Source organism: Choloepus didactylus, chromosome 9 (assembly GCF_015220235.1).
Source record: "Choloepus didactylus isolate mChoDid1 chromosome 9, mChoDid1.pri, whole genome shotgun sequence".
Taxonomy (NCBI): Eukaryota; Metazoa; Chordata; class Mammalia; order Pilosa; family Megalonychidae; genus Choloepus; species Choloepus didactylus.
In genome coordinates, this window is record NC_051315.1 from 126,769,817 (window position 1) to 126,793,218 (window position 23,402).

The 23,402-nt window shown below is 43.2% G+C and overlaps 2 protein-coding genes across 5 annotated transcripts in view; one reads left to right on the forward strand and one right to left on the reverse strand.

The window, feature by feature from the left end:
• Positions 1-23,402, forward strand: part of LOC119544040 (UDP-glucuronosyltransferase 1-6-like) — a 235,793-nt gene that overhangs the window by 201,243 nt on the left and 11,148 nt on the right. Inside the window, exon 1 of one of the 4 annotated variants that reach the window (XM_037849063.1) lies at positions 1,211-2,110. The exons of 2 other annotated variants lie outside the window; for them this stretch is intronic. In XM_037849063.1, the coding sequence (XP_037704991.1) occupies positions 1,247-2,110 (864 nt within the window). In that variant the 5' untranslated portion in view covers positions 1,211-1,246. Of the gene's footprint in view, positions 1-1,210; positions 2,111-20,896; positions 21,763-23,402 lie in introns of those variants that run through there. One more of the 4 variants, XM_037849066.1, reaches the window with a different exon arrangement.
• On the reverse strand, positions 9,066-9,773 carry DNAJB3 (DnaJ heat shock protein family (Hsp40) member B3). The gene has a single exon (XM_037849992.1). The coding sequence runs from the start codon at positions 9,771-9,773 to the stop codon at positions 9,066-9,068; it is 708 nt and encodes a 235-aa protein (XP_037705920.1).

Consider the following 23,402-nt stretch of genomic DNA (forward strand, 5'->3'; position numbering starts at 1 on the left):
AAAACAGAGACTAACCAAAACCTGAACCTGATGCCACCGGCCACCGTCGTGGTCCGAGGCCGGGTCTCGGAGTTATGGCTGCGTCCAGCCCTCCTAAAGACCCTAAAGGGGTACCCCACCAGACCAGATTAGAGATCTCTTACCATTGTGGGCCCACGTCCAGACGGCTCCAGAGGCGGATTTTTGAATTTCGAGGCTTGACCACTCGGTTCTCCGCCGGGGCTGAGGAAGGTCTCTCAGCGCGCGCCCCCTGGGGGAGGGCCGGTAGTCAGACCTTTGTCTCGACCTATGACCCTCAGCAAATGCTGAGATATCTCGCTGGGGCCTCCAAATGTTACGGTGCCCGCGAGTTAAAGTACGAGACAGCCAAACAGAATTTAAAGAGTCTTTTATTAGCCAGCTAGCAGGCGGCTGTTGTCTCTCACTCCACGCAGGGAGTTCAGCAAGCAGCGCCCACCTGTGTGCGCTGGTGCCTTATATAGGCAGAAACTGTATCCTAGAAACGCAAGCAAGCAAGCTGTTCTAACAGAAGCAGAGTTGGCAGTTTAGCTCTTGATCACAGAAAACAATTTCACAAAAAGTTTCACTTGGAGCTGGAGCAGTTATTATTAAAAGAGTTACGCTTGGCTGATGTGTGCAACCGCAGCTTTGCCTCCCCTAGACAGTAAAGTTTTGCTTCCTTTAACTGGTACAGGCCCAGCCTCACTCCCCCCTCCTCATGGCCTAATGCCATTTACACAACACTGTTGCTTTTCAGATGTAAGGGAAGGGGACCCCACTTCAGGAGGAAAGGGTTGCAAGAGTGGTGAGATGGTGTCATGGCCAGCAGAGTTTCTGGCTGAGTACACGGCATGGCATCAGTGACCCACTCAGAGCTCACCTGAGAGATGGCGGTAAACAGGAGAAGTGGGAGGTGAGGAAAGGAAACCAGTGTCAACACACTTGTTTGGGCAATTGGATGAAACATAAGAGAGTGGACAAGGACGTGGCCATGAGAGGGTAGCGGGGTCAGGGGAGTTTATCATAGAGGGAATACCAATGACACCCTGTGTGCAGACTGAAGGGAGCGCCCAGTGGGTGGAAAGACAGGGAGAGAGTTATTCTGCAATGATTAACTTAAGGAGGGCATTCTGTCTTCCAATCACACTCCATCTTGCTCAATGGCTCAGTGATAAGATTTGGTGAAGAAATTAAGGTAGAGGGCACAGCTTGTGTGGACAGTCAGCCGTGTTGGGATCCTGTGGAGATGACGATGGGCTTCCAGTTTTCCCAGTGGGTGCTCCTGGGGCCGCTGCTTTTCCTGGGCATTGGGCCCGGGGCTGAAGGTGGGAAGGTGCTGGTGGTGCCCGTAGAAGGCAGCCACTGGCTCAGCATGCGGAAGGTCGTGCAGGAGCTCAGCGCCAGAGGCCACCAGGCTGTCGTCCTTGCTCCAGAAGTGAGCATGCACATGAAAGAAGCTGACTTTTTCACCCTGAGAACCTATGCCACTGCCTACACCCAAGAAGAATATGATCAGCTCTTTGTGGACCAGAAGGAAATGGTTTTTGAACAGACACACTTTCTGAAGATGTTTCTTGGAAGTATAGCAATATTGAAAAAAGTGTCTGTGCTCTTTGAAAAGTCTTGTGCAGAGCTACTGCATAACAAGGAGCTGATCAGGTCCCTGAATGCCAGCTCATTTGATGTGGTTCTAACGGACCCCATTTACCCCTGTGGGTCCTTGCTGGCTGAGTACCTGTCTGTTCCTGCTGTGTATTTTTTACGTTACCTTCCATGTGACTGGGATTTTGAGGGCACACAGTGTCCAAACCCTTCCTCATATATTCCTAGGTTATTAACAAAAAATTCAGACCACATGACTTTCCTGCAGCGGGTCAAGAACATGCTCTACCCTCTGACCCTGAAATACATTTGCGATATTACTTTGTCTCCCTACGCAAGCCTTGCCTCTGAGATCCTGCAGAGAGAGATGTCCCTGGTGGATGTTCTCAGCTACGCGTCCGTGTGGCTGTTCCGAGGAGACTTTGTGATGGACTATCCCAGGCCCATCATGCCCAACATGGTCTTCATTGGGGGCATAAACTGTGCCCACAGGAAGCCTCTGTCTCAGGTCTGTATGGGTGCCATCACCCAATCAGGGTTCTACGGGGAGCTTGGTTTTTAAAAACTTTCTTTCAAGTGCTTACTTATCTCTCAATCTTTCTAAAGATTCCTACTTCTCATTCTCCCTCTAACAAATGTTAGGGAGATAAATATTGAGGTGGTTAAGTTGGAATGGTCACTGAGAGGAAGGCAACGCAGGGATGAGGGTCCCTAATATGTCACAGAAGCAACAGTATGGCTCAACAAAGAGCCTCCGTTGGTTGTGCGATTATTTCTACAGTGTAGGAGCAGAAAAGCTGATCCACCTGGGGTACTGATCTATCTGCGGGTTTCTGCTTGCCAGTTGTTCAGTAGAAGGAAAAAATAACTAGCAAATTGCATTTGTTGCCAGGAAAGTTTTCAGAGGTCCTGTCTTAGAAGGGATGGAGATGTGATTACAAGGGCACCTAACCAGTCAAAGGAAGTAGAAGTTTCAAGAGGTTGAATAAGTTGAGTGGAAGTGAGACAATGCCAGAGAGGGAAGATTGGGGTTCATGATCAGAGAAAGAAGCCAGTCCAACTTTTCTGAGCCTTTCTGACAGGATGCTCCCTGACCTGGAGTTTGTCCTTGGAGTAGAATGTGGGGATGTTCTGAATTTGGGAAGGCATCATGAAAGTTGCATGTCAAATGGGTCTTCTACTTGGGACACTGAAATCATCAAAGAATGGTGGTAGGGGTCAGCAGATCACACCACGGGCCTAAGAACCCAGTGGAGGTGGGGTCAGCGATGAAGAGAAATGAGTCTAATAGGCAAAGGGTTTGTCAAGAAGGTTGAGCACAGCACTGAGCCCCTCCCACCCCACCCCAAGTTTCTGTGGTGGAAACTACTGCTTTACTAGTAATTTCAGAGGCATCTTACATTAGCCTCCAGTATTTGGGTTTGTTGCTTGAATTCTTGAGGACTGGATTTGGTTTCTTAATCCACTGAATGAACTATCACTGTTATTGGGAAATCTAGCATATATTTTATACTTATAGCATATCTCCATGTGAATGAAGCAGAATTCAAGTGCTCAATAGTTGCATCTAGTTAGTGGCTAGTATACTGGACATCATATGATCAATTATTTTTAAATATTCTATGGATATATCTAAAATGTATTTCTTATAAGGCTCTCTATATATAGGTATAACATTGACTTTGTTGGTTGCATAAATCAAATTTTATATTTTAAAAAATGTCTTCTGCATCTGTCCAATTCCAAAAATGATATCATAAAATATCCCCTTCTGAATAAATTTTGGTCAGCTTTTGGAGTTTTAATAATTGTTGCTTTAATATATATACATATATATAGTTACTGTTAGTATATATATATATGTATACACACACTAGATTGATGCACATGGATTTATGATTCTTATTTTTTCTTAATAAAGTTTGCTTTTATCATTAAATAATATTCCTTAACATCCACCTTATATGATATCAGTATTTCTTCTCTTATTTTGTATTCCTTGTCTCTTTATTTGCTTTAAAAAGTACCCATGCTTTTACAAGTTTACTTGTGAAGAGCACATTTTTAAGCAATTCCAATCTGCCAGTCTCTTTTAACAAAAGACTTTGGTCTGTTCGCATAATGTATATGCTTGATTTTACTCCTTCCATTTGGTGTAAGCTCATTCTTTTTATTGTTTTCTTTTCCCTTGATATTTTTTGAATCATGGCACCTTTCTGTTTCCATGTAGGTGCTTCCACCCTGGTGCTTCCAATCAAACACACAGTTCTGGGCTTTGGGATGAAAACAAAATGCCAAGCATTTCTTCCACCCAGATGCGTGGTTTGCTTTTTAATTTTATTATTCATTCATCTTTGTACTAAATTAATAATAACTTCAAGTATTTTTCCTGGGATATAATACATTTTAATTTAGGAAGTCATTATATACCTGAGAATGTCCCTTCCTCCACACTGAGCGCCAACTTGTTTGGGTGCAGATTCATTAACCTCCCTGTTATCACCTGCAGTTTCTAGTGTGCAGGAGAAATCCTAAAGCTAGTCTCACTTTGGTTCCTTCAGAAGTAGCTTACTTTTTCTCCTGGTTTTATTCTTACATTCTAGGGATTGATCTTTTTGCACGACCTTTCCCCAAACACAGTGTCTTAGATTCCCAAGTCTGTTGTAACAGATTACCAGAAACTTAGCAGTTTAAAACAACACAAATTTATTATCTTACAAATTTATTGTCTGGAAGCCTGAAGTCTGAAATGTGTCTCACTGGCCTAAAATCAGGGGCAGGGCCCTCTTTCTTTGGGAGGCTCTAGGGATAATGTGTTTCCTTGCCCTTTCCAGCTCCTGGAGGCTGTGCACTTTCCTTGAGTCATGGAACCTTCCTCCTTGTTCAAAGCCTGCAGTGAGGCCTCCTCAAATCTCGGACCCTTCTGCCTCCCTCTTTCATTTATAAGGGCCTTTGTGATTCCATTGGCTCCACCCAGATAATCCAGGATATTCTATTTCAAGATCTTTCATGTAATCATATCCACAAAGTCCCTTTTTGTCATGTAATATAACATATTCCTAGGTCCTGGGGATGAAGACGTGGAGCTACTATTCTGCTTAGCATACATACTAAGGCTAAAGTTAAACCCAGGTTTTATTGTAAGCTTGGAGATTTTCCTCTGTTATGTCATTGAACTTCTTGTTTTGAGTTATTCTTTGTGAACACCTGTCATAAATAGATTTCTATTCTCCAGGCTCCATCACAATCATCTTCCTCCTCAACTTTCTTATCTTCTCCATTCATACCCCCTGCCCCCACATTCTGTGAGAGCAGATCTATGTCACTGATTGTATTTTCTGCATTACCAATTGTGCTCTTTATTGCTTCTAATGTACATTTTAAAAAAATTCATTCTTTGCTTGTTTCGAGTTAGTTACTGCCTCCCTCCCCAATATGACTATAATCATTTTCAACAAATAATTTTGTTTTCATAAATTCCCAAGGTAAAGTATTTCTCTGAATTTTGTCAAATATAGATACCGCAAATAAAGGACACTCACTGGCTTTACATAAATATTCTCTTCCCTTGAGTGGAAAAAATACAATAAGGAGCTTGTGAACCTGGATTTCTGTTTGGGTTACTACAAGTTGCACATAAGTAGGAGGAAAGGGTTTTAGAAGATACTAAATAGTCCAAAATTGGGCTGAATGGGATAAAAGTGGAGAATAGGCTACTGTGTTCACTAATGAGGCCACTGACAACTTCTCAGAGCTTAGTCACACTAGGCTGGTGGTGAAGGAAGTTATATTGACAAGATTCAAAAGAGAGTGGGAGGAAAGGAAGTGAAATGAATAAGCATTACTGAGAAAGATGGATGAGAAAGTTTCTAGAATTAGTTAGTTCTTATAGTCAGCTGAATGATTTCCCAAAGCAGGGAAAGTCTTTCTCCCTGTTTCAAAACAGAACAGTGGGACAAGGGGTGAAAAAGACTGATTTATCCTTAAATGGTTGTCTTAAGTTGCGAGAGCTGCTGTCAAGTACTGCACAATAAGTTGGTGTTTAAACAACAAGCACTTATTGTCTCTAAGCTAAAGTCCAAAATCAAGATGTCAGCCTACCTCGCTTTCTCGCCTGGTCAGCCGTGTTCTGGCAATGGCTGCCTCTGTCACATGGTGATCTCTCCTTTCTGACTTCTGACTTCTGGTTTCTACTGCTTCTGACTGACAGCATCCCAATTTCCTCTTTTTAAGGACTCCAGTCTTATGGATTAAGACCCCCTAATTCAATTTAGCCACACCTTGACTTATAATATTTTCTAAGGTCCTATTTACAAATGGGTTTACACCCACAGGAACTTGGATTAAGACTTGAATATATCTCTCCTGGGAGAAACGATCTCTCGTGAAGGACATGATTTAATTCCTGACAATGGTTATTTGAAGAGAGCATATCCTCTTGTAAATGATTTTCATTGTCTGAGATGAGCTTCAGCTGGGAGCTGGGTTCACCTTTTTGGATTCTGCCAAGATGACCACAGGTCTCCCGGTCCTTCAGGTGTGCCAGGAACACACCTCTTTCTACCTGTTGTGTTCTGTGGGAAGGTGCTAGCATTCCACAGAGGGAAACTACCGCAGAGGACTCGAGGTGGTCATCTTTGCACCAGAAGAAATGACTTTTTCACACTGAAAGACGACTGAGACCCTTTCATAAGGCCGATAGCAGTGTTTTGTTTTGTTTTTTTTTTGAGCCAAGTTATTTTAGAAGATATTTTCAATTTTGAAAGTTCTCTGAATAAAATGCTTTAGACTTCCATAAACGGAAAACTTTCCATTTACATTAGCACTAATTTAGGACCTATCAAAACTGAATGCTCTGTTTAACCTCAAGTTGAACAGCCAGAGCTATGACAGATACATAATCTTTGAGTGACTCTGGTATGCTAGACCCTTGCTGGACCCAAATGAGGACTCTTTCCTAACCAATTAACAATGAGACTTATTTTTAACCAACTGTGTAGATGCAAATGTCCTATCCAGAGTGATACTCGTGATAAACTTCAACTCTTAATTAGCTTAACTACCATGAAACCATGCTCCCTCCCTCCAACCACTTCAAAAACCCTCACACCATTCCTCAACCCATGGCCTGGCAAATCAGTGGGCTCGTACTTGAAAAGCTCTGATAGTCTGTTTTATTCTCATACTTCTTGTACAGTTAGCATACAAGAAGCAACTGCCTAGGTACCTTTTTGACTATTAATTTTATGCAATTTTAACAGATTCTATGTGCCCCTGTTGGACAGTGGTGACTGAATTCTTCCACTCTACCGCCGCATATTTCCCTACATGTCATTCCATGAGATGTCCAAACCCAATCTCATATTTTTGTAGTTTGTTAATGCATTCAGAACACAGGAACTTTCTGCAAAAGATAAAGAACATGCTGCATTTTTTGTTCTGTTGCCTTTTTGTTCTTACGCCTTATTGCAAGCCTTTCCTTAGAGATGACCACTGAAGATGGGACACCGGGTCACTTTGTAATGGACTGTACCAAGGCAGTTATACCCAAAATGGTTTTCTCTGGGGGCATAAACTGTGCTAACAGAACACTACTCTCTCAGATTTGTGTAGGGTGCCTTACCCAATCAATTTTGCTGGTGAAACACATTTTAAACCTGGCTTTCGAATGCGAACTTAATTTGGGATATATCCCATGCATGGCAGTAGGACTGTTTTGTGTAGCCTTATGGAAATGCTTTTGTCACATTTCCAGATTCAACCATAGTTGTAGAACCAAGTTGGGTATAGGCTAGCAATCTGATTTGCATTAAGTTTTGAGTCACCACTACTATTGCTTTCTTATTGCTTAAGTAAAGACCTGAGTACAGTCTTAACAATGCCACTAACCAACCAAGTAACTATGAGGAATTCACTTAACTATTTTGCCCCATTTTCCTCATCTCAAACAGTATCCTGGGCTATGGCCTTGAGAGTTGCAATCAGTGGCAACAGGTGGTGTAGATCTCGGACTTTGGGTGTGGAGAGATTGGTAACAAATGTGTGATTGCTGACCGAAGAGCCAAATCCAAAGTGAAAGGTGTGCAATGGGGATGGAAGAAGGTAGTTTGAAAGGTGAAACCTGGGGAAATCTGAATTACTGAGAGGCACTAAGTTCAGTGCACTCCTGTCATTCAAAATGACAGGTCGTTTTGTTGAATTATTTATTAAAAGGGTGCCTGTGCCCAAGTTTCTGACCTGAAAGGCTGTTAATAAGTACTAAATCTGTTCAATTTTCATTTCTGCCTTCATCTTAGTTTTTTCATCCCTACTGTTCCCTTTTTCCAGTTTCATAGTTTGGGTATTTTCACCCCTAAACACATTTTCTAAAATTTCTGTTTTCTGTAATGTACATACACTCTCCTTCTGCCCTCAAGTCTTCAGGAGGTTTCTTTCATACTGAATTCTTTCGCAGGCCTTCAATATTATTTTTTTTTCTTGGTGTTACAGTGTATCTTTAAGCTCTATCCCCACCTCTTTGGTACTGATAGATGCCCAATCTCAGGTTTTTCTTGAATGGTTGCACCAAATACCATAGAGTTGACTCATTTCCATATTTTAGGCAAATGACAAAGATCCACTGTGGTAGGCTAATCACCCCCCCCCCTCCCCCAAATACTTGCAACCTGGAACCTGTAAATGTTACCTTATAGCAAAAGGGACTTTGCAGATGTGGCTAAGATCTTGAAATGGGATGATTATCTTGGCTTATTTGGGTGGAACACAGCTCTAGAAGCTGGAAATTGCAAGCAAGGGAATGTGGCCCTACAAATACCTAGATTTCAACTTAGTGAAATGAACTTCAGACATCTGACCTCCAGAATTTTAAAAGAATAAATGTGCGTTGTTTTAAGGCACCAAGTTTGTGGTAATTTGCTACAGCAGCTTTAGGAAACTAATATACCCACTTTGCCAGGGTTATCTTTTTAAAAAAATTTGGCTTAACATTGAACAAGTCAACTCTAAGTCACCAGCATGTGTGTGCAACTAAAAATCTCCTTTAAACCAGAAGTATTGTCACCAACATATTCTTATTTCTCACTATAAAGTATCAAAAAATTGAAGTAAAGCCATTCAACTTGACAATGCTAACTTCACAGCAGACAATGTGGCTCACATTTCAAACAAAATGGGACGGCAAGGTACAGGCTGCTGTGGTGAACTTTTCGTTCTAGTAAATTATCATGGGCTGCCTCGAGATTAAGTTTAATAAATAGCAAAGTGCCTACAGATATTTACAACAGTTTTAAAGACTAACAGAGGTCCTATTCACGTGGTCCCAACAGTAACAACAAACAGGCACTTGCAAGAACGGTTTATAAATTCTTGAGTACACTTGTTCTGAAAGTAGAGATCACTCCCAATATCCAAAAAAATGTCCAGTTATTCTTCAAAATGAGCCTTAAGTCAAATGTGAACTGGAACTACAACTGCAACTGCTCCTTGCCATTTATCATCAGGGACTTGAATTTTCCATCTTCTTCCACTTCCACTCTTTCTTGGCCATTCTCAATGACTCTCTTGGTGGTGATTTTCTTGCCGTTAACTATTTTGATGGAAGTCGACATGGATTTGAAGTTGCCCAACCCACCACTACCACAGGACTTGGAGAAGGAAGAAAGGCTCCCGTTGTCCATGGAACCAAATGAAGAAAATCCTGTATCAAAGGAAGAAAATCCACTCCCAAAAGCTGGAAATTCAGTGAAGGTAGAGAAAAGGGGTGCGGATCCTCTACTTCTGCTTCCCTGGGTACTCTTCCGACCCCCAAATATGTTTTCCAGCGGGTCTCTGAAGAAGTCAAACGAAAATGGGTCCCTGCCACCGAAAAACTCCCTGAAGACTTCGGCCGGGTCGCGGAAGGTGAAGACGTATTCGAAGCGGTCCTCGAAGGGCCCGCTGCAGCCGCCGCCACTGACTCCTGCTTCACCGTATCTGTCATAGACGTCCCGTTTCTTGGCGTCCGACAACACCTCATAAGCCTCGGCCACTTGTTTGAATCTCTTCTCCGCTTCCTCCTCGTTCTCAGGATTTTTGTCCGGGTGCCACCTGAGCGCCAGCTTGCGGTACGCCTTCTTGATGGCCTCGGCCGAGGCCTGCCGGGGCACGCCCAGCACCTCGTAGTAGTCCACCATGATGGACCGCAGCGGCACAGCCTGGGGACGGCAGCCCAGAGGAGCCTCCTTCCGGCTCTCGCGGCCCTGAGGCCTCCGGCACGACGACCACCGCCAGACTGTGCGGCGTGCCTGGGCTGCTGAGGAGGGGCGCCCCTTGTGACGTCGCCACACCTCATTGGCCGAGGCCACTTTAGCGCCGCGTCCCAGAATGCAGTGCTCCCAGGGCTGGTCTACTGCATCTCTGTGACGTCATTCAGGCCCTGCGCAGGTCGGCCCCACCCACCTCATCTGGCTCCGCCCATCCCATCAGCGTGAGGAGGTCTGTGGTTTCCGAAAGGAGGAGAGAGAGGAGCTCTGAGACAGAGAGGGTGCTGGCTCTCTTAGAAAATGTGTGTTTTTTGTTTAAAGTAGGTTTTACGTCAGGCTTTTCCCAGCGTCCTGGGACAGGGGGAGGGTTAGGGGAGTGTTTAAGCTGCGCCAGGACTCAAGGAGAGGACAGTTGTATCATTTGTCTGGGACAGCGGTTAAAATTTTGGCCTCAGGACCCATTTGCTTTTGTTTCTGTTGGTTATAGCTATTAATACTTATCGTATACAACTTCATTAAGAATCAATTTAGTAATAACAGTAAGTCATTACATGCTAACATAAATCATATTTTTGTGAAAAAAACTACTATATTTTTCAAAACAAAACATGTTTTACTTGTTTGTTTGCATTTTTTTATTGCGATTATTCACATACCATACTATTATCCAAAGATCCAAAGTGTACAATCAGTTGCCCCTGGTACCATTATACAGTTGTGTATCCATCACCACAATTAATTTTTTTTCAATTTTTAGAACATTTTCATTACTCCAGAAAAGAAAGACAAAAAAGGGAAACTCAAATCCTCCCTTATCCTTACACAACCCCCCCCCCCAATTGTTGACTCATAGTATTGGTATAGTACATTCGTTACTGTTGATGGAAGAATGTTAAAATACTGCTAACTGTAGTATATAGTTTGCAATAGGTTTATTTTTTCCCTATATGCCCCTCTATTATTAACTTCTAGTTACAGTGTCATACATTTGTTCTAATATTTGTACAGTTAATCACGGACCTTGCCCACCACAAGGTTCACTGTTTTATACATTCCTGTCTTTTAACCTCCAGCTTTCCTTCTGGTGACATGTGACTCTGAGCTTCCCCTTTCCACCCCGTTCACACACCATTCAGCACTATCAGTTATTCTCACAATGTGCTACTGTCACCTCTGTTCATTTCCAAACATTTAAGTTCAACGTAGTTGAACATTCTGGTCATAATAAGCAACTGCTTCCCGTTCTTTAGCCTCGTTCTATATCTTGGTAACTTATATTTCATGTCTGTGAGTTTACATGTTATAATTAATTCATATCAGTGAGACCCTGCAATATTTGTCCTTATGTGTCTGACTTATTTCACTCAATAGAGTGCCCTCAAGATTTCTTCATCAACCCATTTTTTTAAAGACGGTTTTGTTCACACACCATACATTCCATCCTAAGTAAACAATTGATGGTTCCCTGTATAGTCACATATTTATATATTCACCACCCTCACCACTATCTGTATGAGGACATCTCCATTTCTTCCACAAAGCAGGAGGAAGAGTCAAAGAAGGTAGAGAAAAAAGAAAAAGAAAAAAGAAAGAGGAAAAAAAAACATGACAGCTAGGAAGCAACAAAAGGAAAGATAACATTAAACTAAAGTAGAATAGTCAGACTTCACTACCAATGCTGAGAGTCCCATACCCTTCCCTTATGCCCCCTCTTATATGCATTTAGCCTTAGTATATTGCCTTTGTTACATTAAAGGAAGCACAATACAATGTTTCTGTTAATTATAGTCTCTAGTTTACATTGATTGTATTTTTCCCCAATACTTCCCTATTTTTAACACCATGCAAGGCTGACATTCATTTGTTCTCCCTCATGAAAAAACATATTTGTACATTTTATCACAATTGTTGAATACTCTAGGTGTCACTGAGTTATACATTCCAAGTCTTTACCTTTCCTCTTTCCTTCTGGTGTTCCACATGCTCCTAACCTTCTCTTTCAACCATATTCATAGTTATCTTTGCTCAGTGTACTTATATCGCTGTGCCACCATCACCCAAAATTGTGTTCCAAACCTCTCACTCCTGTCTTTCCCTATCTGTCTGTAGTGCTCCCTTTAGTATTTCCTGTACAGAAGGTATCCTGTTCACAAAGTCTGTCATTGTCTGTTTGTCAGAGAGTATTTTAAGCTCTCCCTCATATTTGAGGGACAGTTTTGCTGCATATAGGATTCTTGGTTGGTGGTGTTTTTCTTTCAGTATCTTAAATATATCAAACTACTTCCTTCTTGCCTCCATGGTTTCTGCTGAGAAATCCACACATAGTCTTATCAAGCTTCCTTTGTATGTGATGGATTGATTTTCTCTTGCTGCTTTCAGGATTCTCTATGCCTTTGATGTTGGATAATCTGATTATTAAGTGTCTTGGTGTAGGCCTATTCAGATCTATTCTGTTTGGGTGTGCTGCAATTCTTGGATCTATAATTTTATTTCTTTCATAAGAGATGGGAAATTTTCATTAATTATTTCCTCTATTATTGCTTCTGCCCCTTTTCCCTTCTTTTCTCCTTCTGGGACACCCATGACAAGTACAATTTTGTGTTTCATGTTGTCATTCAATTCCCTGAGATGTTGCTCATATTTTTCCATTCTTTTCCCTATCTGTTCCTTTGTGTGTAAGCTTTCAGGTATCTTGTTCTCCAGTTTCTGAGTGTTTTCTTCTACCTCTTGAGATCTGATGTTGTATGTCTCCATTGTATCTTTTGTCTCTTGTGTTGTGCCTTTCATTTCCATTGATTCTGCCAGTTGTTTTTTTCGAACTTTTGATTTCTACCTTATGTATGCCCAGTGTTTTCTTTATAGCCTTCATCTCTTTTGCCTTATCTTCCCTGAACTTTTTGAATTGATTTAGCATTAGTTGTTTTAATTCCTGTATCTCAGTTGAAGTGTAAGTTTGTTCTTTTGACTGGGCCATAACTTTGTTTTTCTTAGTGTGGGTTGTATTTTTCTGTTGTCTAGGCATCTGGTTTCCTTGGTTACCCCAATCAGGTTTTCTCAGACCAGAACAGGCTCAGGTCCCAGAAGGAAGAAATATTCAGTATCCGGTTTCCCTGAGGGTGTGTCTTAGAGGATTTACACACCATGTGAAGCCTCAAGCCACTGTGCTTTTCTGCCCAGCAGGTGGCACCTGTCAGCCTGTCACTCCTGACTGGTGTAAGGAGGTATGCCCCTGGCTGTTTTCCGCCAGGCTCTGGGGTCTGGTTCTGAATGGATGGTGGGTAGTAGATCTGGGCACCACCTTCTTCCTCTTAGGGAAGATATGCCCCCTGGGGAGTTTTCATTTGCATACAAATAGGTTCTTTATCTCTCTGACTCTGCTATCTCCATCCTTGTCTGGGTCAGAGCATTGAGACCTAAAAATGGTGAGGCTTTCTCCACTGCAGAGTGCTGGGGCTGAAAATGGCTGAGGCTTTCTCCACTGAGCTGATCAAGTTGAGAGAGAGAAAAAGGGAGAGAAAGCCCCCTTTCAGAGGCAGTCTATGGCCCCAAGTTTCACCCGTTGGCCAGAGATAGCACCCGGTTCCCTGGGCTCCTCCTCCCGAGACAGAGAAGACCCCTGGGTCTTCAAGGTCAGTTGTCACTAAAAGCCTCTGTCTGCTTGTTGTGGATTTGCGGCTTGCATTGATCAGTCCACATTTGCCAATTAAAACCCCAGTTGGAGCTGAACTGAGGCATATTTGTTTGTTCAGAGAGTGCTGCTCTCTATCATAGCGAGACTTTGCCATTCAGGCTGCCATCGGGAAGGGGGCTCTCAGCTAGGGTCTGCAGTTTCTACTCAGAGATTCCACACTGCGATCTCAGGCATTCCTCCCAAACCAGGTTGGTGCACCGTGTGTAGACAATCATGCTTGTCCCCCAGCAGTTATTACAGATCATTTACTAGTTGTTCCTGGTTGCTTATTAGTTGCTCTGGGGGGACTAACTAACTTCCACTCCTCTCTATGCTGCCATCTTCTTCCGTCTCTGTTTTTCATGTTTTGTAAAAACCTGTTTAGTATCTGACTTAATAGTAAGAGTTGGATTCTCATACCTCCTTCTGCATTCAATGGATTGCTATATCACATGCCATGTAGCCTCAGGAAAACTTTTCTGTATACTTATGAGACAATGAGAGTGAAAAACTCAAATAACAACATTATTATGGAAATACTTTTGACTTTGTAAAATTCCCCTGAAAAATTCTTGAAACCCCAGGATGAAGCATATCAAATCATTAAAATCTATGGCCATATTTATAGTGCTGGGGTTAATCTTGAGATATGAGTGATTATTTCCACTAAAATTGCCATATCATGACCATGGTTTTATTTTTGGCATTTCTTGGCATCTGATAAGATAGCCAACATCTCAACCACTTGTTTGAATTTTCTCTCCACTTCCTCCTAATTTTGCTCCTTGACACTATATCCTTTGCTTTGTTTGATAAACTGTGATGCAACAACAAAAGGGTCACTTCATTCCAAGAGGAAAATGATTAACCAATGAACTTTCTAACATTAGCCATAGAGGGTTAGAAGATCCAAAGGGAAGGGGTGTTATCTCATCTGAAAAAATTGCTGACCTCATGTCACCTGGTGAGAAGGGTCATGAAGCCCTGAGTTTGACACTTGGTGAGCACTCAGTGAACAGGATCAGGGAGCTGCTCAGGAGTTGAGCTTGGTGTGAACAAAGCAAACTGCAAAAGTACAAAGCATGTTTGAGGAAGGGCAGGTGTCCCAGAATGGCTGGAGGATAAAGGGAAGAGGGAGGAGTCCCACCAGAAGGGCTGGGGAGGAGATAAGAGCTTGGACAGGTGAGCTGGGGTCCATGCTCCTGGAGTCTGGAGGGCAAGGCTGTGGAGTTTGAATTTTATTTTAGGCCATTGGAAATTGTTGACTGAGGTTTCGGAGGTGGTGGTGGAATGGGGTGGGGTGGGGGGCCACTGATGCTAGGGATGAGAAGAGACAGAGAGAGGATGGGCAGAGAGGCTGAGGCTCTGAAAGAGGACCACGACAGCTGGGGCTGAGAATCATCTGATTTAGCACTTGCTTGGACATGGGGCCGAGAGCAAAGGGAGGTGAGAAATCACATCCATGCAGAACTGGCTACTGAGCGCCTACTGTCTACAAAGCAATGGGACTGACAGTTGAGCGATCAGGCATTCCAAAGCTGAAGCCCTTCCCTTACAGCCTTACAGTCTAGAAGCAAAGTTATGCAAATTGCTAGCTAGGATGCAAGGTAGAATAAAATGAGGACTTGGTAAAAGTGGAAGCAAAATGCCGCAGAGATTCAAGGAAGACAGCTTTGATTCCAGCGGGCAATCTATGCCTCTGTTTTAGCTTTAGCTGAGTAACAAGCAGCTCCAACCTGAATGAAGTGGCATGGTGGGTGTATTAGTTAGGGTTCTCGAGGGAAACAGAATCAACAAGGGATATCTATAAATATGAAATTTTATAAAAGTGTCTCATGTAACTGTGGGTATGCATGAGTCCAAATTCTGCAGGGCAGGCAGCAAACTGGCAACTCCAATGAAGATATTTGATGAACATCTCGTGCAGCAAACTGGCAACTTTGATGAATGTGTTCGATGAACTCCTCAGAAAACGAACTGACAACTTCCATGAACTCCTCAGGAAATGCTTTGCTGGTTAGCCAAAGGAGTGGAGGTCCTCTATCTATCTCGCTTAAGTCTTCAACTTATTGGATTAAATCCAGCTGATTACATGCTTTCATTGTGGAAGACACTCCCTACATCGATATAATCAGTCACAGAAGCAGCCAATTGACTGATGATTTAATAAACCAGCCTTCTGGTTTATTAAAAGCCACAAATGTTCTTGCAGTAACAGTTAGGTCAGTGCTTTCTGATCCGACACCTGGGTACCATCACCTGGCCAAGTTGACACATGAACCCAACCATCACAGTGGGTATTAACTACTGTCCTCAGCGAAAAAAAGAAAGCACCTCCCTAATGTGCACCTAGGAATGCTCTCACAGACACCCTAGTCTTCAGTAGTCCCCAAAGCAAAACCACACAGCTGTTTCCTTGGCCACCTGTGCTTCCCCAACTAGAGCACATTTCCTCTTTGTGAATTTGTCTCTGCCCACTGGACAGCTCCTCACACTTGCATTTCTAACTGGCTTTCAAGCCCCAGCTCTTGGCATAGTGCCTGGCACACAGTAGTAGGGCCCGCACTTTCAATGAACATTGGTGAATGAGGGAATTGATGGTGGATTTTAAGTGTCAGGTGTATTAGGTTCCAGGATGTAAGTTCCATTGGCTCACTGAGCAGTGGTCCTGGGTCATAGCTGTTGACAGTGTATGTGGATTGCCTGCTCTTCAGACTACTAAGCAGCACTCCTGCTTCACGGGCAGAGTGTGGCCCCCAACCATCCAAGTATACAGCAGCCTCCAAAAGTTCTGAGGCTCTGCAGGATGCAGGAAAGTCATAAAGTCATCAAAGTGGTGACACTGTGGGTTTACGCTCTCTGCGCCCTGTGTATCTACAGATGAACTCTCCTGACGTTCAGACTTTGGAAGGGTTGCCCTATGATTTTCAGAATTGCAGATAAGTGCATAACAAAGAGCAAAAGCATTGCAACATCTTTTTTCATTCACCCCAGAATCTATGTCCCAGAGAATGAAGAGTGACTGGGGGAGGGAGGAGCTTTAGGGTGTGTGTGTGTGTGTGTGTGTGTGTGTGTGTGTGTGTGTGTGTGTGTGTGCGTGTGCACATGTGTGCGTAGGCTCCCCTATACAAGCACATACAAGACCTGGAGGTCTGTTGAGAAAGGGTGGAGGTCCAGGAAGAAGGGATTCCAAGTACCTACTCTAAGAACCAGAATGAGAGTCCCTGTTAATGTGTCCCACAGGAGCACGCAGCTTTAAAGGCAGCAGTTTGTGTATGAGCCTCCCAGCACGTCCCCAAGTATGAGTGGCCAGTGATGTCCCTGGGTCAGAATGTTGGAAATTGAACTTTCATCCTGGGATTCTACAGAAGGGAAATGGGTTCTAAAAGAAAAGAGAGATGCTCAGTCATGTCTACTGAGTGACACTTTCTACTTGGCCGCATAATCCTGCCATCAGCAATCTCTCCATTTGTTTCTGCTGAGTAATGACTGTGGGGTTACAACTTTACTTCTGACTTCTGATGGGTTGTGCGTTTCAATCACAGCCTCACATTCCATCATCCAGGTTCTGCTAGAGACAGTGGGGAGCTATGGCTAAGAGTAGGGCCTCTAAGGGCCGTCACCCGGGGCCTGGGTCTCAGCGCTGCCACTCACTAAATACAGGACACTGGCAAATCACTTTGCTTTTCTGAGCCTCAGTGTCTTCATTTGTAAAATGTAAACAATAGTATCAGCCTTTACAGGATAATTCTAGGGGATCAGGCACAATATGTTTGTAAAGTGTGCAGCACGATTTTGGGCAGAAGGACATGGTTACTAAATACAAATTGTAACTATTGTTTTCCTTACCCCTCCCCTTTGCCTTCAGCTTGGTCGTCAGAACTTCCCAAGGTGTCTTTTCCCCCTAGGAGTTGGATGAGTGTGATAAGTACAATTTAACTTACTTAGTTTGCTTCGCTCTTTTGGTTTCCTATTTGTGGAGTGTTCACTTACTGTTTGTTTGTATCAGTCAGGATTCTCCTGAGAAACAGAACCAACAGGATATATGTACATGCATATAAAAATTTTTATTTTAAGGGATTGGCATACAGGATGATGAGGGGTGGCAGATGCAAAATCTGTAAGGGAGGCCAGGGAGCTGGAAACTCAGGAAAGAGTTGATGCAGACACAGGGTCATAAAGTTCTCTGTCACTGATAGATTGGCTCTGACACATGGAGTGGCCACCTTAGGATATAGAAGTCTGTGCATGGACAACCCACAGGACAGGGACAAGGTAAGGGACTCAGAACATGACTGACACCTCCTATGAGGCAACACCAATAAAGGTCACTTAGTTCCAAGAGGAAAATGATTAACCAATGAACTTTCTAGAATTCACCATAGAGGTTTAGTAGATCCAAAGGGTAGGGGTGTTACTTTGTCCAAACAAATTGCTGACCTCATGTCACCTGGCGAGAAGGGTGATGAAGCCCTGCATTTGACACTTGGTGAGCACTCAATGAACAGGAGCAGGGAGCTGCTCAGGAGTGGAGCCTGGTGAGAAGAAAGCAAAGTGCAAAAGTACAAAGCATGTCTGGGAAGGGGCAAGTAACTCAGAATGGCTGTAGGATAAAGGGCAGTGGGAGAGGTCCCAGCAGAAGGGCCAGGGAGGAGGAAAGCGCTTGGAGAGGTGAGCTGGGTCCATGCCCCTGGAGTCTGGAGGGCAAGGCTGAGGAGTTTGTATTAGGCATAGGAAATTGTTGGCTGAGCTTTCTGAGGTGTTGGTGGAATGGGGCAGGGCAGGGACCCACTGAGGCTGTGGATGAGAAGAGACAGAAAGAGGATGAGGGGAAGGGCTGAGGCTCTGAAACAGGACCATGGAAGCTGGGTTGGGGAGTCATCTGATTTATCTACTCCTGACCAAGTTGTCACAAATATACAAATGAAGAGGGGTTACCATTTCATACCAGAGTAAAGTTATTGTTTTCTTTGTGGCACCATTGCATTATTTTCAGAGGTTGTTCTTTATTAACTTGTTGATAAATGGCCCCTAGTCCATTCTGTGATGTGGGTTTAGTTTATTGAGTATTTATTTTATAATTTCTTTGTGTTAGGGGGAGGGTGTTGCAGAAGTTGGGAGAAAGAAGAGGAGTATCATTTGACTCCCCCTTTTAATTTTCACATCCTTTTTAAAAAACTTTTTATTTTGAAATAATTTCAAACTTACAGGACAGTAGCAAAAATAATACAAAGCATTTGCAGAGAACTCCAACTTACCCCCAGAACCACCAGCTGCAAAATTTTGCGGCCCTGGCTGCACCATTTCATCTATTCATCCAACATCCTTCCTCGCATCTCCCTCCCTCCCTCTACCTCTCTCCTTTTCTTTTTCTTTCTTTCTTTCTTTCTTTCTTTCTTTCTTTCTTTCTTTCTTTCTTTCTTTCTTTCTTTCTTTCTTCCTTCCTTCCTTCCTTCCTTCCTTCCTACCTTCCTTTCTTTTTCTTTCTTTCTTTCTTTCTTTTTCTTTTTCTTTCTTTTCTTTCTTTCTCTTTCTCTTTCTCTTTCTCTTCCTTTCTTTCTCTTTCTTTCTTCCTTTCTTTCCTTCTTTATTTCTCTCTCTCTCTCTCTCTCTCTCTCTCTCTCTCCTTCTTTCTTTCTTTCTTTTTTTCTATATCTATCTCTCCACCCATCATCTATCTACCTATCTGCCTATCTATGTATGTATCTATCTATCTATCATCTATCTATCTAATTTATCTACCTTCTGAACACTTGAGAGTAGGCTGCCCACATTCTACTCCTTGGACACCTAATACCTCCATGCACGTTTCCCATGAACAAGGATAACCATCCATGTAGTCACCTTAAGTGTGGTTACACGAGTCAAGAAAGTTAACATGGATATAAAGCTTACATTCTATATTCCAGTTTTTCTTATTCCCAATAATGTCCATTTGAGCCTTTCTCCTGCATTCCTAGATCCCATCTAGTATCATGTATTGCATTTAATTGGCATTATCTCTTTAATTTCTTTTTTTTTAAATTGGGGAAATACATATACAACACAAATCTTCCCATCCCTACTCCTCCCAAATGTACCATTCTGTAGGATTAATCACATTCACAATGTTACTGTAGGCTCAGTTCCATCCATTTCTACAACTTTGCCTTCACCCTAAACAGAAACCTGATACCAATTACACATTAACTCCCCATCCCTTCTAACCTGATAACCTGTACTCTACTTTCTGACTCTGAGTTTTCACGTCCTCTGATATTTTCTTTCTGGTTACCATCTCTGTGGAGAAGCTGCCTGCTTCAAGTCCTCATTTGGTTAATATCCTCTTATTAAGACCCACCCTAGGTCATTCCTCAACTGAGGTAACCTAATCAAAAGGTCCCACCCACAGTATGTCTTCACACACAGGAATAGATTAGCTTTTAAAAACATGTTCTTTTCTGGGGTCCATATAGCTTCAAACCATCACATGTACCTCCATGTTTCTCTTTAAGTTTAGGAAGTTTTCACCTATTATTTCTTTGAATATTCTCTTTGCTCCTTTCTTTCTTCGCCTTCTGGGACTCCTGCAGTGCACATATTGGAATGTTTGACAGTGTCCCACAGGTCCTCTGGCTCTGTTCACTTTTCTTTACTCTTTCTTCTTTCTGCCCCTCAGACTGGATGTTTTCACTCGTCTTATGTTCAAGTTCTTTCTTCTGCTATCTCCAATCTGCTGTTGAACCCCTCTAGAGAATTTTTAATTTCTGTTACTGTGGTCTTAAGCTCCGTTTTATTCCTTTCCATATTTTCCATCTTTATATTGATATTCTCTTTTGTGTTCATCTGTTATTGAAATATAGGCTTATAATTAAATCATTGCTAAATTCTTGAACGCAGCTGCATCTAAGGTGGTTACGTAAGTGAATACCCTTGCTTAGGAAATGTGCCTGGCAGTATTAGGTGTTCAAGGAGCATCATGTATATGACTTGCATGCAAGTGTTCAGAAAATGGATTGATATACATATACAGATAGACAGACCAACAGATAGATGGATAGATAGATATGTAGGATGTGGCAAAATGTGGCAAAATGTTAAAATTGGTGATCTGGGTATGGGGCGGTTGCATATGTTGGCATTCTCTGTATGGGGTTTGTACTATGTTTGTAACTGTCCTGTAAGTTTGAAAGTATTTCAAAATATTTGAAAGAAAATAAAAGAAACCAGGTAACCCTAAAGCCGCACTCTCTTTAATCTCTAAATGTAAACTTCCTGCTATCTTTACCCCACCCAGGGCCATTGTCAAGTGACACAAGCAAACATTAACTAGGGGTGGGGATGGTTCTTACAACATATAGTGGGAGAGGTGGCACCACTGGCAAAGCAGCTGTCAGCAGCAAATGCTGAGAAGCCATGGCCCAAGGTCCACGTCCCCTTGTCCTGGCCCTGCTGCTGTGTGCGCTCGGCCCCACTGTGTCCCAGGGCGGGAAGCTGTTGGTGGTCCCAACGGATGGCAGCCACTGGCTCAGCATGCTCGGGGTCATCCAGGAGCTGCAGCAGAGGGGACACGAAGTCCTGGTGGTAGCCCCTGATGCGACTATGCACATTAAAGAAGGAGCATTCTTCACCTTGAAGAGGTACCCTGTGCCATACCGAAGGGAGGACTTGGAAGAGATTTTTGCCAGTCTTGGGCATTATGTCTTCAAGAATGATGGTTTTTTGCAGCGTGTGGTTGAAATGTACAGGAGAGTGCAACAGAACTCAGCTCTGCTTTTTTCTTCCTGCTCCCAGTTATTGCACAACCAGGAGCTCATGGCCTATCTGGGGGACAGTGGCTTTGATGCTGTGCTGGTGGACCCTTTCCTCCCTTGTGGTCCCATCGTTGCGCAGTACCTGGGTCTGCCTGCCGTGTACTTCTTGTACACGATGCCGTGCGGCTTGCACTTTGAGGGCACCCAGTGCCCCGGCCCCCCATCCTATGTGCCCAGGTCTATGTCGCTGAACTCAGATCACATGACTTTTATGCAGCGAGTGAAAAACATGCTGATTGCCTCCACAGAGTTCCTTCTGTGCCGTCCAGTTTATTCTCCTTATGCCACCTTGGCTTCGGAGTTCCTTCAGAGAGATGTGACAGTCCAGGACCTGATGAGCTATGCATCTGTCTGGCTGTTCAGAGCAGACTTTGTCAGGGATTACCCCAGGCCCTTGATGCCCAATATGGTTTTTATTGGTGGGGTCCAATGCGCTCATAGAAAACCGCTATCCCAGGTAGGTATCTGAGTGGAGGCTCCACATGCCTTCATTCTTGCAGGAACTTCTGGATTGATGACCATGTCTCAGATATGGGCTGGGTGAGCGTGCTGAGGTCATTTAGAATGCCCTATTTTGTTCATGTCTGTCTTGAAAATGTCTTAGGTCTGACTTGTAATTTATATTCCCCGTTTAGCATCATCCTCTGGGTGATTGTGTTGCGTTTGACTTTAGGAAAGTATACTTTGGGGGTTTTATTTAGTATGCTCCAGTGGATAGTAACCAATTCGATGCAACAGGTGTTAAATGCCAGCGTCTAGAGTGCTGCGTTCGCTGCATTGGGCAGAAAACAAAATATGCATTGTGTGCCCACTCCTGGGTCAGGTACAGAAGAGTCAAGACTGATTAAATAGTTCTTTGAGCTCTATAGACCCGGGCAGGAGAGCACCCCTATGCTCCCAGCTGAAGCTCCAGTTTCTAGATACTGTGATAGGAAGATGACTCCTGTGGTCCCTTCTCTTCTAATAACTGACAGTCGGTTTCCAGCATCCAGCAGAAGGTCGTTCGTCTCATTCCCTGAAATGTTCCCCCCTCCCTCAAGAATTTGACATGGGAGTCACATGTCCTTCTAAGTCTCAGGGGAGTGCTCGAGAATGGCAGGACATGCTCCTTCCAAAGTAGGGTTAGGGGCAGCCTCTAGGAGGAGGTGACATTTCAGTGGGCATACTCGTGTCCTCGTCAAAGGTTGGCAGGCCAGGTGCTTTCCAGGAGCTGAGTCTGGCTCTTCCTGCGGGCCTGTGGTCACCCCCAGAGAACTGAATCTTAGTTTCCAGAATGTCTCCAAAGTGATTCATATTTTAAATAATTATGACAAGGAGAGACTTTGGGTGGCAGAAAGAACACGAGTGACAAATCAGTGTCGGGGTTGCTATCTCCACCCCACTCCCGTGGGGAACCCCCCCACCCCAGGGGCTCTGTGCATCTAGCAGGCACTCAACAAATACGTGTTAAACAGATGAATGAAAACAAAAGGGTGTTTACAGGACTAGTTACCAGGGAGGTAGTAATCCTAACAGTTCTTTATACTCCCACAATGACATACAAACCTACATACCTACATAGAATTTTTGTTGTTGTTTTACAAAATAGGATACTGATGGATCCTTGTCGCTCACTTATGTCCCTGATACCACCCCAGATCTAAAGCTTTTATCTGACTTATTCTTTTTTAGCAGCTACATAATATTCCAGGTACTTATATACCACAGTTATTCAGTCAGGCATTTAACTCCCTATGGAGGGCATTCAATTTTTATGCCAGGGTTTTTCTTTTTGCTTCATTTTTTGCTGCTGCAAACATTGCCTTAGCAAAGATAAAATATTCTGTAGTTTTCTTCTCATTTCTTCTGTCCTTTCTTATTTATTTTTTTCTTGAGTGCTCTACAGTCTTTTGTTGCATTCATTTCTCTTCTAGCTGCTTATCTACTTACTGTGCACTCATCTCACCAAGGGGTCCATGCTCCTGGTTATTTAAAACTGCTTGCAGCATTTTCATTTGTTGATAAAGGAAATTTGTTTCTTCTGTTTCAAATTCCATACCAATGATCGGGCTCACTGAATTCACTAGAATCCCTAAAACCAGTCGAATAATTTGGGCA